This window comes from Trichoderma aggressivum, assembly GCF_033847375.1.
Source record: "Trichoderma aggressivum f. europaeum strain CBS 100526 chromosome Unknown scaffold_030, whole genome shotgun sequence".
Taxonomy (NCBI): domain Eukaryota; kingdom Fungi; phylum Ascomycota; class Sordariomycetes; order Hypocreales; family Hypocreaceae; genus Trichoderma; species Trichoderma aggressivum.
The window spans coordinates 398,153-415,880 of NW_026946396.1; the positions used below are offsets into that span (position 1 = coordinate 398,153).

General features: G+C 51.6%; 5 protein-coding genes across 5 annotated transcripts; 1 reads left to right on the top strand and 4 right to left on the bottom strand.

Annotated features, from left to right (window-relative positions):
• Nucleotides 1-130: 130 nt before the first annotated feature.
• Triagg1_7166 (uncharacterized protein) lies at nucleotides 131-928 on the bottom strand (the record flags this gene model as incomplete). Its single annotated transcript, XM_062901871.1, has 1 exon — nucleotides 131-928. One exon carries the CDS (start codon nucleotides 926-928, stop codon nucleotides 131-133), a length of 798 nt encoding a protein of 265 aa, XP_062753988.1.
• Nucleotides 929-1,901: 973 nt separating this feature from the next.
• Triagg1_7167 (uncharacterized protein) lies at nucleotides 1,902-5,100 on the bottom strand (the record flags this gene model as incomplete). The annotated part of the gene is made up of 4 exons (XM_062901872.1): nucleotides 1,902-2,996; nucleotides 3,069-3,638; nucleotides 3,714-3,854; nucleotides 4,234-5,100. The coding sequence occupies 4 exons, from the start codon at nucleotides 5,098-5,100 to the stop codon at nucleotides 1,902-1,904; spliced, it is 2,673 nt and encodes an 890-aa protein (XP_062753989.1).
• Nucleotides 5,101-5,744: 644 nt separating this feature from the next.
• Triagg1_7168 (uncharacterized protein) lies at nucleotides 5,745-7,539 on the bottom strand (the record flags this gene model as incomplete). The annotated part of the gene is made up of 5 exons (XM_062901874.1): nucleotides 5,745-5,910; nucleotides 5,970-6,263; nucleotides 6,322-7,094; nucleotides 7,148-7,279; nucleotides 7,345-7,539. The coding sequence occupies 5 exons, from the start codon at nucleotides 7,537-7,539 to the stop codon at nucleotides 5,745-5,747; spliced, it is 1,560 nt and encodes a 519-aa protein (XP_062753990.1).
• Nucleotides 7,540-8,062: 523 nt separating this feature from the next.
• Nucleotides 8,063-8,908, bottom strand: Triagg1_7169 (uncharacterized protein; the record flags this gene model as incomplete). Its single annotated transcript, XM_062901875.1, has 4 exons — nucleotides 8,063-8,616; nucleotides 8,673-8,753; nucleotides 8,800-8,818; nucleotides 8,867-8,908. 4 exons carry the CDS (start codon nucleotides 8,906-8,908, stop codon nucleotides 8,063-8,065), a joined length of 696 nt encoding a protein of 231 aa, XP_062753991.1.
• Nucleotides 8,909-9,478: 570 nt separating this feature from the next.
• Triagg1_7170 (uncharacterized protein) lies at nucleotides 9,479-17,486 on the top strand (the record flags this gene model as incomplete). Its single annotated transcript, XM_062901876.1, has 6 exons — nucleotides 9,479-9,667; nucleotides 9,721-10,134; nucleotides 10,189-10,785; nucleotides 10,837-16,155; nucleotides 16,213-16,533; nucleotides 16,593-17,486. 6 exons carry the CDS (start codon nucleotides 9,479-9,481, stop codon nucleotides 17,484-17,486), a joined length of 7,734 nt encoding a protein of 2,577 aa, XP_062753992.1.
• Nucleotides 17,487-17,728: the final 242 nt, after the last annotated feature.

A 17,728-nucleotide genomic window follows, 5' to 3' on the forward strand; every position in this document is an offset into this window, starting at 1 on the left:
TTGGCTAGTTGCTTTGCCTCGGCCTGGTTCTGCTCCTCCAACATCATGAGATGATATTGTGCCACCATCGTAAACCTGTCAAATCCCCCCCCCCCCCCCCCCTCGCACCCGCATCTTGTCCACATGTCCATCACTCCGGATACACCATCTTCCTCGTCACTCCTCCGTCCACCACCATCTCCACCCCCGTCACGCCCTCGCTCTCCGCCAGATACAGCACCGCCTTGGCAACGTCCTCGACCTTTCCCACCCTCCCCGTGAGCTGCCACCGCATGTCCGCCTCGCTCAACCCGTCCTCCCACTTGACGCCCTTTTCATCCGCCTCGCGGCTCTCGTTCAAGACGTGGATCCAGCCCGGAAGCACCGCGCTCACGCGGATGCCGTCCGGCGCCAGAGAAACCGCCATGCTCTGCGCCAGGCCCAGCATCCCGGCCTTTGTCGTCGAGTAGGGCTCGTTGTTGGGCTCGCTCATGACGGCCCGGGTGGACGAGACGTGAACCACACAGCCCCTTGCCGCGCGCAGCATCCCCAGACACGCCTGCGTCATGAGCATCGGCGCCGTCAGGTTCGTCTCGATGCTCTTGTTCCACTCCTCCAGCGTCATGTCCGCCAGGCTCGTGCCGCCCACGCCGCCCGTGTACGCCGCGTTGTTGACCAGACAATCCAGCCGGCTTGCAAACAGCTTGTCCGCCTGCTGCACCGCCGCGCCAATCTCCCGCGGCTGTCGAAGGTCGCACAGCGCCGTCTCGAAGTCTTGTCCGCGCCGATGCGATTTTGCCAGCAGCCCGGCGGTGTGGTCCAGCTCGGCCTTGTTGCTGTCCAGGAGGAAGACCCGGTGGCCGGTCTGGAGCAGGATCCGGGACAGGCCCCGGCCGATGCCCCGCCCGGCGCCGGTGATGAGGAACGTCTTTTGGCCCGATGCTGCCATTGCTTGGGGATTGAAGGTGGGAGAGAAAAAGCCACGCAAAGTGGAGATGGGAAACTGTGAGATGAAAGTTGAATGAAGCTTTTACTCCTCTCCCCGCTTACATATTTTACACGGCCGATGATGTCACTTGGCATATCCAACATGCACTTCAATTCCCATCGCAACATTTTTACACAGGTACTAACGTAGAGTTTTCGAGCATGATGACTTTAAAGGACGACTCGTCAGCAGTACCACAGCGATATCAAAAGCCAACTGTCTTGTCGGCCTAGCTCATTAGATTCGGCAATGACTCAACCAACTCTCGTTCCGGACCCAAGCAATAGAGTTCAGCAGCCGTCGATAGGCACAAGCATTAAAGTTCGGCAAGGATCACAAGTGGTTCCATGAGTCACATTGCGCTCATTCATCAAGGTATTAAAAGGCCGCGAGCTGCACTCACACACCAAAGTTGCATCTGCATCCTCCGACACTTTTTGCACGACCAGTCCCTCCGCAACGACCAATACTAGGAAGAAGCTGTTGATAATGGGATGCCGATGATTCCAACATCACGACTCGCAATCACAACACTATCAATGGCGCAGGGTTGTTAGCGATTTGCCGCCGCTGCCGCTGCTCATCCCGCTTCGATGAGTTCGCTAAGAAGCCTGCGTTATTTATAGTATTGGAATTGCGAGTCTTGGGGTTGGCATCAGCGGTATTATGAATCGCGGCTTTTGCCATCTTTAGTCGTTGCGGCTAGGCTGTTTGTTTATCCTCATGGTCGTGTGGAACTGGGCTGGTTTGAAATAATGATGGATTCATGGGCGACTCCTGCTGTATGGTTGATCAGCTGGAATTTGAACCATCTGTGCCACTTTGATCAAGGAGCTTTATTGGGTATAGCATCTTACTGAACCGGGGTTTTCAAGATTTGACATATACTTGTCCTTGTTTATTCGTATTCTCAAATCGGAGCAGAAACTAATGACTAAATGTCAAATATATCTCCAATCCCTTGCCCTCCGCCTCTCCGCACATCCACAACGTCCAGCCTCCATCCCTCCCAATGCTTCAGCGACCGCTTAATCTCCTTGATTCTCTCTATCCGCCTCTTGGCCTCTTCCTCGTGCGCCTTTCTGAAAGCCTCTTCATCGAATTCCACATCGTCATCAGCCAGCAGTTCATCGTCACCTCCTCCCGCCAGAGCATTCAGGCCATGTGCAATAAAATCACCAATGCCACCCGTCGAGCCCTTCTTGTGCGCAGGAGGGTGGTTGTTGCCCGAGAGGTCTACGTCGTCGAACCCTGGACTGGTGGCTTCCATCTCGCGCCGTCTCTCGATCCAGGCACCGCTGCGAAGCTCGTGAATCTCGGCTTCGAGGCTGCGAATCTTCTTCTCGAGCTTGAGCCTGCCCTCGTCCTCGAGCTCATCAACGCCTTCGTCATCGAGGCCGCCACCGCCTTCTGTTGATTTGCGGCTTGCAAGCTTGGCGTTTTCGCTCTCCAGCTTTTCAACCTTGGACCGTAGCTCCTGAGCCTCGCTTTCTGCCTTCTCCTTGTCTTTCCTTAGAGTTTGCGATCGTGCGTCTTGCTCTTTATGCAGCGTAGTCAATGTTGTAACTTTCTTGTCAAGTGCCTCGACCTTCTTCTCTAGTTCCTCCTTTGCCTTGTTTGCTTCGTCTAGTTCGCGTTCCAACGTCTTGGCCTTTGTCTCGGCGCTAGTTCGCTCGCTGCCTTCGCGGACAGCCTTCTCGGTGGTCCGCTCGAGGTTCTTCTTCAAGTCTTGCAGCTCACGCTGAGCTTTACCGGCTGCGGCTTCAGCGCGGGCAAGCTTATCTTCGAGTGCGGTGATCTGCTCTTTTTCTGACGATGCCCCGCTCTCCTGCCGCTCGACACGAGCCTTGAGCTTTGATATCTCGATTTCCATGTTTTCAATTATGTCTGATTTGGCCTTCAGCTCAGCCTGGAGTGACGGAGGAGGAGAGTTTATTGACACTGATTGTCGATGTGCGTGGCCAGAGGTGCGAGACACTTGCTGCTGTAGTTGAGAGTTTTGCCGCTGCAGAGACGCAATCTCCTCCTTCTACGACGCCGTTAGTAAGTATGTAAGCCCTTGCGCATATAGGCGATGACTCTCTTTCTCTCTGTCACATACCAGCTTCTCCGTCTGACCATCTTTGCTTTCTTTGCCGTCAGACTCACGCAAATCAGCCAATTCTTCCTCTGCCTTCTTCCACCTCTTCTCCGAGTCGGTTGCATCCTTTGCGAGTCGCTTGTTCTCCTTCTCCAGCTCTTCTATCCTAGCCACGTGCTTTCTATAGATATCAGGGGCCGTGTCGCCCTCGGGACTGAACGGCCCGGGCGACATTGGTCCTGGACCTAGACCTACGATCGAGCCGGCGCGGAAAGAGGTGGACCTGAGCTTTGATTGTTGCGCGAGGGATGGTGTGTCAGAGGGGGGCGAGTCGACGGCTTTTTCCAAAGGTTCTTCCTCGGCCTTGGATTCTTCCTCAGGCCGTGGTTCTTCTTCGACTTTGGGCTCTTCGACAGCCTTGTCATCTTCGACAGCCTTGTCGTCTGCGATGGCGTTGTCATCGGCCTGGCTCTGCTGGGGCTGCTCCGAGATATCCTCAACAGTGTCGGCAGCGGATGCCTCTGCTTCGCCTTTGGGCTCTGCTTTCGTGGAGGACGCATCTTTCTTCTTCTTCTTCTTCATTTGCTCGACCTGGAGAAGCCTTCCTTGTCAGCCAACATATATACCTTGATGGACAGAGCTGGGAAACGAGGCGGGATTCCTCACGCGCTTCCTCGCGGCGGCGAGCTTCTCCTGCTTCTGGCGCTCTTTTTCATCTGCGTCTGCCATTGCCAATTCGTCGAGGTAGAGGCAGCTGTTGCAAGTTGGTTTTGAAGCTCTTCTTTTGCTGGTGACGATACGCGGTGCCTGTCGCCGTTGGTTAGCGGGACCTTCGTCATAGGTGGCCACTGGAGCTTATACAGTGTAATATAATAACACTGTGATTCTACACTGTATTGATTGATGAAGTTGTAGGTATGGATAAGAAGAGCAAATTGTCTTGCAATAGATGAATTGTCAGAATTACGTATAAATAATCATTTCAATTTACATATAGTCGTAATGAAACAATGACATTGTCCTGGAAAACAGGCGCTGTCATCGAAGCAATTGCTACTGTCTACTTCAGTCCCGCTTCCACCTTGCATCTACTATAGTATAATCCAGCCATCAATCACCTCCACACAGTCCATCCTCTCCTCATTCCTCATTCCACATCATCATCGAAAAACACAAAACATCGCACCTCCAGAGATCGCCTCGGCGGCGCATCATCCGGCGTCTTGTCATCCCAAAACGCTCCATGCGGCAGCACCATCTTGGGATCCGAATGGAACGAGAAAAACACCAGCGCCTCCTCCGGCGCAACGTTGCTCGCGTAGTGGTAGGCGTATCGCTCGTCGTCGATCAAGATGCAGTTGTGACTCTTGCCCCCTCGGTCGGCAATCCGGGGATCGTTGACGCTGTAGACGCGTGCCATGTGCGTGTCGTAGTCCCAGTCTGGAATCGCATCGTGGTTCGCAAAGACGAGCGGCCACTTGACGACTGGGCGGCCGATGGGCCTCCAGAGATTGACCTGCGCCCACCGTTTATGTCGCTTCAAGAGGTCGTCGGCTTTCTCCTTGCCCAGGGCGCATTGCAGCGATACAATGGCGTTTGGTAGATCTCGGTCGACGTGGGCGACGGGGCGCGGTCCTGGCTGGTCTATTGCGTCTCTCAGGTAATCCTGCACTTTGGCCTGTTGGTTTCGAGTCTCGAAGTTGTACGGGAACACATGGCCGCATTGTGTCATCTCTCGAACCACTTTGCCTACTTCCTCGTAATAGTCGCTCTCGATTACGTGTTTGGTCGTTGAATCGGCGGTTTCAAAGTCTTGCTGCGATACGGCCGTTGGACTTGTGATGAGCTGATATCCATTCGTCATGAGTTGCGGCGAAGGACGCAGATGTCGCATGTCCTGGACCGTGATGTTCACGTCTCGTGGAAACAGGAGATTCGTCTCGGCGTTTGCTTGCCCGTTCTTGTAGTCGACGATGCCATCCTTGCCGTCCTGTGTTCCGTTCCATAGGCCGATCTGGCCAGTGGTGAATGTTTCAACGTCAACCGCAGCCATAGCGTATGGTAGTGTGTCGTCGACCAAACCTCCAATCGTAAGGATGTTGATTCACGACGGCATATGTCATACGGAATCCATTCATGTATTACCAGCAACTGTTGGCTGCGGTGGGGAGGCACTTATCAAGGCGGATGTGCTGGGCCTTGTAATGAGACGTTCCATTCATCTCACTTACACCGCCACGCCGGGGAACATACTCGTCAATCACTTTTCAAAGGACATATGCAGGCTACATGTCGGCGATATTACCCCCAAGGTGAGCGGGCAGACAACCCTGCAAAAAGCCGGTGTTAGGTCTATGCATTGTGTTGCTATATTCTAGTGCTTATTGGAACTGATACTCGTAACAGGGTGAAAGAAAAAAGTCCGCCGGGTCTGCTACTAGCTTAAGAGAGAAGGAGTACAAACGCTGCAAACCTCAATACAGAGGACGGCTCTCAGGTCGGAGAAAGTGTAGTGAAGCCGATATAACTCTACTTGTCTCCTGGTATTGATGTTAGTCAAGTCTGTGGTTGTCTAAACTAACAGCGGGGAGCTCTCCCCTTTACTTCGTTGCCCATCAATTTGACAGTTGTTTTATTATACATTAGATATTAGATACCAAGGTATACTAGAGTCTATTAATTTGATGCCCTCTATGTTCACTCCGAGTTTCGCCTCCTCATCTCGACCGTCAATGTCTTGCTCGGTACATAGATATTTGCAAACGTGACATCGGTTATCCGACTACGAGGCTTGAAATCACATTTTCGGATGAGTTCAGCCAGGCACAGTTTGAGTATTGCAGCACTTGCAAATCTCCCCGGACTAGTAACAGCATGTTAAAAGTAGAACTCCGACGCTGAAGAGGAAAAAGACTTGCTTACCAGATGTGACGGCCGGCGCCCCAGGACAGAAATGTTTCACTGCTTCCCACAAGTGGCACAGCTTCGTTATTCTCCGTACCCTTGAATCGAAAACCATCAAATTCGGACCCGTGTCCAGCTCGAGGAGGGTAGTGGTCGTGATCGTGATGTATGGGGTACATGGGAAGAGTCAAATAGGAGCCAAACGGCACGGTGGTTGAGTTATCTGGGAGAGTGTATCCCCGAGGATTGATGACTTTGCGGCCGGCGATGGTAAAAGCTGCTGGACGTAGGCGCATCGACTCTTTAATGAAGCTATATAGACCTTGTTAGTATGTGCTTGAAGTCTTCGAGGCAGCCCCAGCCTACTTACCTGTCTGTGAGGTCAAGTTCTTTGAGATTCTCCAACGTCCATCTGTCGCCGTACTTTTCGAATACAGACGTCATCTCGGAACGTAGAGCATCAAAGTATAGCTCTCGTGGCTCACTGACGAGGTCGAGAACCATGTTCGCAACTGTTAGTGTCGGACTCCCCGAAAAGAGGAACAAGATGCTGAGAAATCGCATAGTAATCTCGTGGACAATGTCCTCCTCAACAGTAAGAGACGGCGTCCTCGACACAGCCGTGCGAACAAGAGAATCCATCAATGATTGCCGAGTGCCTTCGGGTGATTCACTCGCAGTTCCTTTAGAATGCTGATCACCTTGCTTCAGCGTTCTGTAGCTTTCTAGCACCAATGGTCGAATCAAGTCGGTAATTTGACGCTGGACCCCCCGCAAAGGCGACATTCTCACGACCAGAGGCTTGCACCAGTCAGGAAGAAGCTTGAGAATCATGCTGAGCACAACCAGCAGCTGGGAATGCTTCTCGCAAAGATGTTGGAACTTGACGTCCCGGCATAAAGGCTTTCCCACCACGATTCTGGCCGCGATTCTGCAGTTCAGAGAAAGCGAAAACGGAAAGATCTTGACTTTATGCAAGTCATGATTGTCTTTGCCCAGAACCTGGTCCAAACAGTCTGCGATTTCCTCGTGCAGCCAGTCCAAGACGGACGGCATGAGGGGGGTTAGGCTGTCGCGCGTCCATTCGATATGGTATGAGTTTTGTCGTATTTGAGGGCCGAGAAGATACCTGATCTGAAGATTCTTCAAAAGGGTTAGAACGAGGATCGGGTACAATGGCAGCAAGGTTGTCTCACATCTTCAATTGCTCCATCCAAACTCAAATCGGACGTTGGAGCTCGTTTGTATGCTTTGATCCACGCTGGTGGGATCAAGATGTTGTTTGCCTCGAGCTGTGGAATAAAGAATGCTTTGTCATTTAGACTATACTGCGAAAACGGGTGAGCCCAGATCCCAACTCGAATTGTACAAAGCTTCAAAGCCAAAGGCACACCTTTCTATAACCTTTTTCTAGGACTTCCCTTGTGCTGAGGATATTCGCAACCACGCCGGGAAACCAGAATCCGAAAAGACCGGGCGAGGTCAATCTACCGACCGCGGGCAGAGACAGCTGCTTTCTTGTTGCAAGATACAGCGACAGGCACAAGACAATGACTGGCAGAACGACTGAATACTCGTTGAGCATCATCGGCCCAAGAAAGATATGTGCTGTAGCCATACACTCGTCGCTCTGCTTGAGAAGGCTACCAAGGTTGAATGTCAAATCCAATCAGCACTCGTACTTTTACTTTAACTCTACGTATGACCTTATAATCACATGGATCTACTGTAAGCGGAAATACGAACGAGACTTACACGGCCAAGGCAACCCGGTCCTTGGGCGGTGAGGCTCCTCAGGGTCCAAATGAATCCTGGCCTTATATTAGCTTCGGTAGAGAAGATTTCTAGCCTCTCGTCTAATAAGGTAGCTGCCGAATCGAGCGTTCGTTACCCCTTCGGAGATTTGACAACATCCCGATCCCAACCACAAGAATCTCACGTCATCATGGCGATCTATCATCTAGACAAACGATGCAAGGGAAGAACCTCTCAATAAGGTAAGTAAGGTAGTAGTCTACAAGTATGTACTAAAGCAATACGACATGGTATTATCAGTCATGTCAAAGGCACCGACAATTTGCCACCAATTGTGTACGAGTACAGTATCAGCATCAACACATGAAATTTGCTCGCTGAATGGTAGCGTTGATGTTTCTCGTCATCTCCTTCACCAGCTCCACCTGGCTGGGTATCTCGTGTCCTCCCCGATGGATCGTCTTGATGGCCATTTCAGGATCGCAGCAGTTATACAATGCCAACCCATACGGATACAACTCATCTTCGCTGCCCATCACATGGTACGTGGGAATGTTGATGAGGTGCTCCTCCGCAGACTTCTTGTCATCCGGCTTGACTCGCGCTGGCTTGGACGCCAAAGGACCTCCAGCAACGCCCAGTGTCTCATGATCAAACGGAGCCAGCCCACATATGAATATGGCAAATCGAAAAAGCCCCTCGGCTTTGAATGGGTTTTCTCGAGCATGCCGGATGATGAGAGCAGCAGCCAACGCGGCGGACTCGGAAAAGGCCAGTATTCCGTCAAATTGTCCTTCCCGCTCCCTCAGCATCTCCAATAGTTGATCTTCCGCTTCGACGATTGTATCAGCTTCTCGTGGGTCGTAGTACGTGTAAAAGTCGGACACGTCTGGAAACATGCCCGCTATCTCTGTTATGTGTCGGTCTGTGAGCTTGACTTCGAGCAATGGGACGTATCACTTATACCTTCTGCCACGGGGCATCGGAGGCCACCCTGCGCGTATTCAAAGGACATGCCATCTCGCTCGAGTTCGTGTCGTAGAGCCGCTAATCGGTTAGAACAGGCTTTCTGGACTTGCCATTGAAGACTTACCAGATTGCAGTTGGAAGATCTGCTGCTTGTTAGAGAATCACCCACGAGATTATGTGATGAACCTCACCGATGTATTAGTTCCTGTTCCGTGTAGGCACAAGATGTTCATCTTGTTCCCGCTGGGTAGGTATCGTTGCTAATCTCAGCAGTCTCTCTCCCCTTTGAGAGACACGAACTAGTAGATTACGAGTAGATCTCAAACTGCTGCTATTATAATCATCTAGGGGTAATAATGTAGTATTTGCGAGAATCACTAGATACGTGGCTTTAGAGCGTTGATTGCAGTGTTCACCGCTCCTGAGCGCACTTGTGTACTTGGTGCTGATCCGAACAAACGTTCATGTTACATTACTATCTAGAGTCAGGCTTTACTTGTGAGATATATGATAACTACTCGCACGCTAGAAGCACAGTACCTGCATTGCTTGACAAGCGGAATGGAGCTGGTAAGCACTAGATGAATTCAGACCGCCTGGAGTGGTTGACAAGGTACGGAGTATTCCAAGCCGTCCAACCAGAGTACTGCGGTCTCTAGACAACTCCGAGTTTAAAGACATCAGATAGTTCACTTGACTTATAACCAACCTGCTTGAGTCCGAGGAAACCATCTCTAATCCTCTTATCTGTAGTTCACACTTAGTCTCAGTGGAGTGTCCTGTTTATATTTGTTCTTCTTCAGATGGATGCTCCTCTTAATGACGATCCCGTTGTTATCATCGGCCTCTCAGTTCGCTTCCCTCAAGACGCTTCAAGCCCCAAAGGTCTATGGGAATTGTTATGCGATGGGCGCTCGGCTCTTACACCAACTCCCAAAAACCGATATAATGTCGACGCATTCTATCACCCAAACGCCGATCACGGCGGTACCGTAAGTAAAACCTGTATTTGGGGGCGCTTTGGAGTTGACTAAACGCAACGCAGGTGAACTTTCGAGGTGGTCATTACCTACAGCAGGATATATCAGCTTTTGATGCCCCTTTCTTCTCAATCTCCCCCGATGAAGCAAAGACGATGGATCCGCAGCAGCGGTTGCTGCTCGAGGTCGTCTATGAAGGCTTTGAGAATGCGGGCATTCCCATGAGCAAGTATGTGTCTTCGCGTACAGCGTGTTATGTCGGCGCTTTTACTCGCGACTACGAAGGACTCTTGGGTCGAGACCCGGAGAATCTTTCGGCATATCAGGCAACGGGCAATGGAATGGCGATGCTTTCCAACAGAGTCAGCTGGTTTTATGATCTCAAGGGTCCCAGCATGAGTCTCGATACGGCGTGTTCGAGCAGCTTGACAGCTTTCCATCTAGCTTGCCGAAGCCTGCAACATGAGGAAGCAGAAATGGTCAGAGCCACCAAGTAGTCCGTAACGATGCCTTCACTAATCACACACTCACAGGCAGTCGTAGCAGGGTCCAATCTCTTCTACAATCCCGACCAGATGGTTCCCTCAACAGCCATGCGCTTCCTTTCCCCCGATAGCAAGTGCTACTCTTTTGATCACCGCGCAAATGGCTACGCTCGAGGCGAAGGGCTTGGGGCGGTGATTATAAAAAGGCTCTCCGCTGCCATCCGTGACGGCGACACAATTCGCGCCGTGGTGCGAGGGACAGGCGTCAACCAAGATGGTCGCACACCAGGCATTACACTTCCAAGTCAAGAAGCGCAAAGGGCCTTGATTAGAGAAACATATGCTAAAGCTGGGCTCGAGCTGGGGCAAACCAGATACTTTGAAGCACATGGTACAGGCACAGCGGCCGGTGACCCTCTGGAAGCTGGAGCCATAGCAGCGACTTTTGCTGAGGCGAGAACAAAGGATGACGGCGAACCACTCATCGTCGGGGCAATCAAATCCAACATCGGGCATCTTGAAGGTTCAAGTGGTTTAGCTGGGCTGATCAAGACCATTATGGTGTTGGAGACTGGCAATATCCCTCCTAACATTTGGATGGAGAAAATCAACCCGAAGATTCCAGCAAAGCAATGGAAACTCAAGGTAAGAATTTGGACTGAGTAATGAATAGAATCTTACTAACATGATTTGCAGTTTCCCACGTCCAATACCCCGTGGCCATGCAGCGGATTGAGGCGGGCCTCGATCAATTCTTTCGGCTACGGAGGCAGCAACTCTCATGTCATTCTTGACGATGCATACCACTATCTGCAGCAGCACAGGCTCGAATGTCGGCACAACACAGTTGCAAATCCCGGTGGCCCATTGAATGGGATCAACGGAACGCATACAAACGGCGACTTGCACAATGGCACTGCTGTGAATGGTACGGACTTCTCCTCTGCGAACCTATTCTTGTGGTCTGCCTCGGATCAAAAGGGAATAGAACGAGTGGTGAAGGAATACTCGAAATTCCTTCGGGACGACGCCGACAAACAACGAGAGACATCGTTTCTGGAGAGGCTTGCCTACACCCTCTCTACCAAGAGAACATCCCTGCCTTGGAAGTCTTTCGCGGTGGCAAGTTCAGTTGATGAACTCGTCCAGGAAATGGACAGCTCTCTACCAAAGCCCATTCGCTCTAGTCAAGAGCCCAATGTTGGATTTATATTCACGGGCCAGGGAGCTGAGTGGCAAGGCATGGGAAGAGCTCTGTACTCGAGATATCCCATCTTTGCAGACAGCTTAAGGGCAGCTGATGTTTACTTGCGAGAATCTCTAGGCGCCACGTGGTTCCTGTTAGACACATTCCTGGATGACGAAAACACAACTAGGATTCACGATCCGGCCATTAGCCAACCTCTTTCCACGGCTTTGCAAGTGGCGCTCGTGGCGCTGCTTTCGAGCTGGGGATTGGCGCCGTCGAGGGTCGTCGGTCATTCGTCTGGAGAGATAGCTGCAGCGTTCTCAGCAGGCGTTATCAGCAGAGAGTGTGCCTGGGGCATAGCCTATTACCGTGGTGAAGTGGTGTCTTCCGAGGGCATAACAAACACTGGCGCAATGATGGCGGTCGGAGCATCTGAACAAGTGACGCTTCAGTACATCACAAGACTCGAAGAAAGCAACAAGATACTCGTCGTCGCATGCGTAAATAGCCCTACCAATGTCACGGTTTCGGGGGACGAGGACATGGTTGACAAGCTGAAGCTTCTCCTCGATGAAGAGGGCATCTTCTCCCGCAAGCTTCAAGTCAAGGCTGCGTATCACTCTCCATACATGAACAGAGCCGAAGAGGCATACAGGGCCAAACTCGAAACCCTCGACTTTGCATCGTCCGGCCAGGGGAACAAGATCGACATGTTTTCGTCGGTCACGGGGACCATTGCCGACAAGGCGTCCGTTGCGACACCGGATTACTGGGTGTCCAATCTGGTCTCCCCAGTCCTGTTTCATCACTCGTCTCGGGCCATGTGCACGCAGCGGCCGACGAAGAAGGGAATCACGATTGGCAGCCAAGATAGCCCCTTGGATATCCTCGTCGAGGTTGGGCCACACTCGGCGCTACAAGGACCGACGAAGCAGACAATGGCTGCAGAGAGCAGCTGTAAGGGTATGCAGTATTTCTCGATGCTATCTCGGAGCAGGTCAGCGGTAGAAACTGCGTTGCAGTTGGCGGGAAACCTTTACAAGCACGGCTCGAAACTGGATTTCCAATTCATCAACAATCCTGGCTCTCAGGAAATGCTTGTTGACTTACCAAGCTACGCGTGGAATCATGAGAACAAGTACTGGTGCGAGAGCCGTATGAGCAAGGGGTTTCGGTTCCGAAAATTCCCACGTCACGATATCCTTGGTGCGCCCGTCTCCGATTGGAATCCTCTCGAGCCTCAATGGCGGAATGTCCTCAGGGTCTCTGAGAATCCTTGGCTTGTGGACCATGTGATAGCGGACGTGGTGCTTTATCCAGCTGCGGCATCTCTCGTCATGGCCATCGAAGCATCGCGTCAACTTGCTGATGTTACTCGGACAATATCTGGCTACCAGTTACGCGAGATAACTCTTCATCAAGCTCTGGCAATACCTAAAACAGCCGACGGCGTGGAGACAATGTTCTGTATGCGGCCACACGGTGATAACAGCTTCGGAGGCTCTGCTACATGGAATGAGTTCCACGTATATTCTTACAGCGAAGAATATGAATGGCGTGAGCATTGCCGTGGACTCGTCTCCGTTGAGTACGAGACCCAGCCGACGGATTCCCTTGGTAAAGAAAGCGAAGCTGAAGCTGAGGCGCGGGAGCTCCGAGAGCTCGTCAAAGGCGCAGAGACTCGTTGCCAGAAAGAGCTGGGTCGGAAACAGATGTACGATCACTACGAATCCATTGGGCTGCAGTACGGTCCGACGTTCAGGGCGATCCACAACATCAGATACACTGACAAAGACAATGAAGCCATTGGAAACATTAAGAACCCAGATTTAAAGGCAATCATGCCAAACGGGTACTTTCACCAGCCCGTGATCCACCCAATTACACTGGACAACTTACTGCAACTATTGCTTCCTGCCATGGGGCGTGGCATTGCAAGTTTGGACGAGCCCATCATACCAACTCTCATCGGGAAGCTTTGGGTCTCAGCTTCAATATCTACCGAGGCAGACTACAGCTTCGCGGGCTATGGTAACGCAAGGTGGATGAGTGCCCGAGAGGCCAGAGGCTGGGGTGTTCTCATGGACGAAGCTCGCCAATCGCCTCAGGTTATCCTCAGAGACTCTGTCTCGAAAGTTGTGCACTCTGCGGACTTTTCCACGGCACCCCAAGCGACACAAAACAGACAAGTTGGTTCCTTCAACATTGCATGGCAGCCAGACGTAGACTTTGTTGACACGAAACATCTTATTCGACTGTCGGGAGACGCAGAACAGAAAGACTGGACAACTGAAACGCATGACCTGGAGTTGTTGGGCATCAGCTTCATCAAGGAGGCGCTTGCCGCCTTGGAGCAGGACTCGAGCATAAATCTGCCGCCACACTTGGAGAAATACGTCAGCTGGATGAGATTCCAGGTGGAGAGATTTGGACAGGGTAAAGAGCAAGAGGTTGACCGAGCCGCACTAGAAGAAAAGGTTGAAGCGTCCTCAGTGGACGGTCAAGCCATGACGAGGATTGGTCGAAACCTGGGCCGGATCCTGAAGCAAGAAACTGGTTTCCTGGAGCTGTTGGCCGAAGATCAGCTTCTAGACCGGTTTTACGAGTTCGCCATTGGTAGCGAGACACTTCATCAACACCTTGCCACCTACTTGGACACGGCCGCCTTTAAGAATCCAGACATGAATATCCTCGAGATTGGAGCTGGCACTGGCTCTGCCACCAAGACCATCCTCAACGCACTTAGCAGCGACGGAATGGTGAGGATTGCCAGGTACATGTACACGGATATATCGGGCGGCTTCTTCGACAAGGCGAAAGAGAAGTTCCAAGACTGGATCGACATCATGACATACAAGACTCTCAACATCGAGAACGACCCAGTGGAGCAAGGTTTTGAGCTCAACAAGTACGATGTGGTTGTCGCGTCTCACGTTTTGCATGCCACCGCGCGACTGGACGTCACATTGGAAAACACCAAAAAGTTGCTGAAACCGGGCGGTAAGCTCATCTTGGTGGAAATCACGAACCAGGACCTCTTACGCTCGCCGTTTCTCTTCGGCCTGCTTCCAGGGTGGTGGCTGTCCAAAGAGAAGAACAGGAAATGGGGACCGACCATTACTGCGGACGAGTGGAATAATTTGCTCCAGCGCCACGGGTTTGAGGCCTGCGACCATATTATCAAGGACATGGAAGATCCTATTCTTCACCAGGCTAGTATTCTGATCAGTACCTATATGCCTGACAGTCAAGTCTCCGGAACAGATGTCGTAGTGGTCACATCCCCTGGCAACTCGCAGGAGGCCCTCGCATCAGAAGTTCAAGATAGGCTGCAGAAGCAGGGGCAAACAGTCACTATCTTGCCTTTCACATCGATTAGGGAGCATGACATTGCTAGGAAACCAGTCATATGTGTTGCTGAGCTCCATGACACCATGCTTCATAAGCTCAAAGAGGATGAATATGCAGACCTGCAACACATGATTGCGGTTGCTTCAGCTATAGTCTGGGTCACGAAAGGAGGCACCTTTGAGACGGAAAACCCGCTGTCTGCACTGTCAAATGGCTTTGGACGCAATGTCAGGGCTGAGCGCGAAGGGTACCGGTTTGTCAGGCTTGACTTGGAGGAGGATGTGACCACGGAGTCGGCAGCGGATTCAATCACCAAAGTGTACATACGCCTCTCAACGTCGCCTGCAATCACCGAGAATGAGTATGCGGTCAAGGACGGAAACCTCTTCATCTCCAGACTGGTTCACGACGATCAATTTGCTGAGACCTTCACCTCCTTGTACGCGAAGCCGGAGACTCAGCCTCTCCCATTTAGCAAGGGTGACCGAGCTCTGAAATTGGACATTTCGTCTCCGGGAACACTGAGTACCTTTCACTTCAAAGACGATGATGTATATGGCTTTGAACTTGGCCCCAATGAGATAGAGGTCAAAGTCAAAGCTGTAGGACTCAACTTCAAGGACGTGATGATCGCGATGGGCCAGCTTAGCGATACTTGGCTGGGCAATGAATGCTCGGGTGTCATAACCAGGGTTGGCAAAGATGTGAGTGACTTCACGGTTGGAGATAGGGTCTGCAGCGTCGGTGTTGGAACATTCCGAACTTTCTACAGGGACGATGCTCGCTTGTTCCAGAGGATTCCGGAGCATATGAGCTTTGTGGAAGCCGCCGCATTGCCGCTCGTCTACTGGACAGCGTACTACTCCCTATTCGAGCTGGCTAGGTTGAAAAAGGGCGAGAGTGTGCTGATCCACGCTGCCGCGGGAGGCGTTGGCCAAGCGGCCATTGTGCTTTCTCAGCTCATTGGCGCGGAAATCTTTGTCACTGTCGGCACGGCGGAAAAGAAACATTTCTTGATGGAGACGTACAATATCAGAGAAGACCGCATCTTCTCGAGTCGAGACCTTTCCTTTGCCAAAGGAGTCATGCGATTGACGAACCAACGTGGCGTTGACGTTCTTCTCAATTCTCTATCTGGAGAAGCACTTCGGCAGTCATGGGAACTCATGGCTCCATCGGGTCGATTCGTCGAGATTGGCAGGCGAGATATTGATCTGAACAGGCGTCTTGAGATGAGTGTGTTCGCTAGAGGCGCTACCTTTTCATCTGTCGCCGTGGTCCTCAAGGACAATCGCGACATGGTCGGTCGAATCTTGAGAGAGATTATGGATCTGGCAAAGGAGAAGAAGATTTCTCCTGCAAAACCCTTGAATCTCTTTTCATATTCGAAAATGGAGGCGGCTTTCCGATTCATGCAGGCGGCCAAGCACATCGGGAAGATTATCCTTGAACCTCATGACGGCGACGTCGTACCGGTAAGTCTCGAGACGAACCCCCCTCTTCTCCTGGTAACATGCTAATTTGCTTTCAAGGCACTCCCTCCGATGAAGATACCACGATACTTTGATGAGAATGCATCCTACTTGATCTCAGGTGGCCTTGGAGGCCTTGCTCGGAGCATGGTGAGATGGATGGTTGACAAGAACTTGAAGAATGTGATTCTATGCTCGCGATCAGGACCAAACAGTGACAAGGGCAAAGCGATGGCAAAGGAGCTGCGGGAGAGAGGCGTGAATGCAGCTATTTATGCTTGTGATGTGAGCAACGCCACTGAACTTGCTGCGGTGTTGGAGGATTGCGCACGGAAGATGCCACCAATCAAAGGGTGCATACAATCAGCCATGGTGTTACGAGTAAGTGTTGAGACATTCGCAATGACTGGTGATATTTTGTTTCTCACATTGGTCTGTAGGACTCGACTTTCGAAAACATGTCGTACGATGACTTTAAAGAGCCCCTTCGCAGCAAAGTTCCAGGCACCTGGAATCTCCACAGCATGCTGCCGGACTCGCTAGATTTCTTCGTCATCCTGTCTTCCTCATCTGGCATCAACGGAACTCGTGGCCAGGCGAACTATGCTGCAGGCAACACGTTCCAAGATGCAGTGGCACACCATCGAGTTAGCCAAGGTCAACACGCCATCGCCATCGACCTCGGGTTTGTCCTCTCTGTTGGATACGTGGCCGAGGGTGGCAATGCCGAGATTGACAACAACCTAAGCGCATGGGGATTCATGGGCATTCGCGAAGAGGAGTTCCTCGCCATCATAGAGTACTGCGTCAACCCCAGCACACCTCGTCCGACTCCCATAACGTGCCAAGTAGTCACCGGCATCGAAAATCCCGCCTTGATGCGCGCCAAGGGTCTCGAGAAGCCGTACTACTTCAAGGATCCGTTCTTCAGCCACCTTCAGATCGCCAACAGGGAGGAGAACTCGGCTGCGCTGGGCGGCGACGACCAAGAGCGCGAACTGACTGCGCAGACCATCGCCGCTCTACGCTCGGCGAAATCTCTCGATGAGGCGGCTGGACTGATCCGGGTCGCTTTTGTGGCTAAGCTGTGCAAGGTTCTGAGCATCAATCCAGATGATCTTGATGTGAACAAGCCGCTGTACACGTATGGAGTGGACTCGCTGGTGGCGGTGGTGATTAGGTATTGGTTGTTCCGGGACTATCACGCAGATGTGCCGGTGTTTGACATTATGGGAGGAAGTACCATTACGGGTTTGAGCTTGAAGATTGCAGCCAAGACAAAGTTTGTGGACAAGTCTTTGATCGAGTTGGATGAACAAGAGGCGGAAGACTAGAGCTAATTAATGTCATGGATCTTAACTTTGGGAAACATATGATGATTACATACATGTAGCGATACTCGCACAAGGCCGGACACAGCCACATTACGAGCACCCCTGTGAATGTGACGAGCCTTGATATGTTTGATTCAGAATGTGGCTGAAGCTGAAAAAGAGGTCGGTCTAGAGCAAAGAAGCACATATTCTAACACATCTTCCCGTCTGTACTGTCTTTTGCAGTGATTGAAGCTGAAACA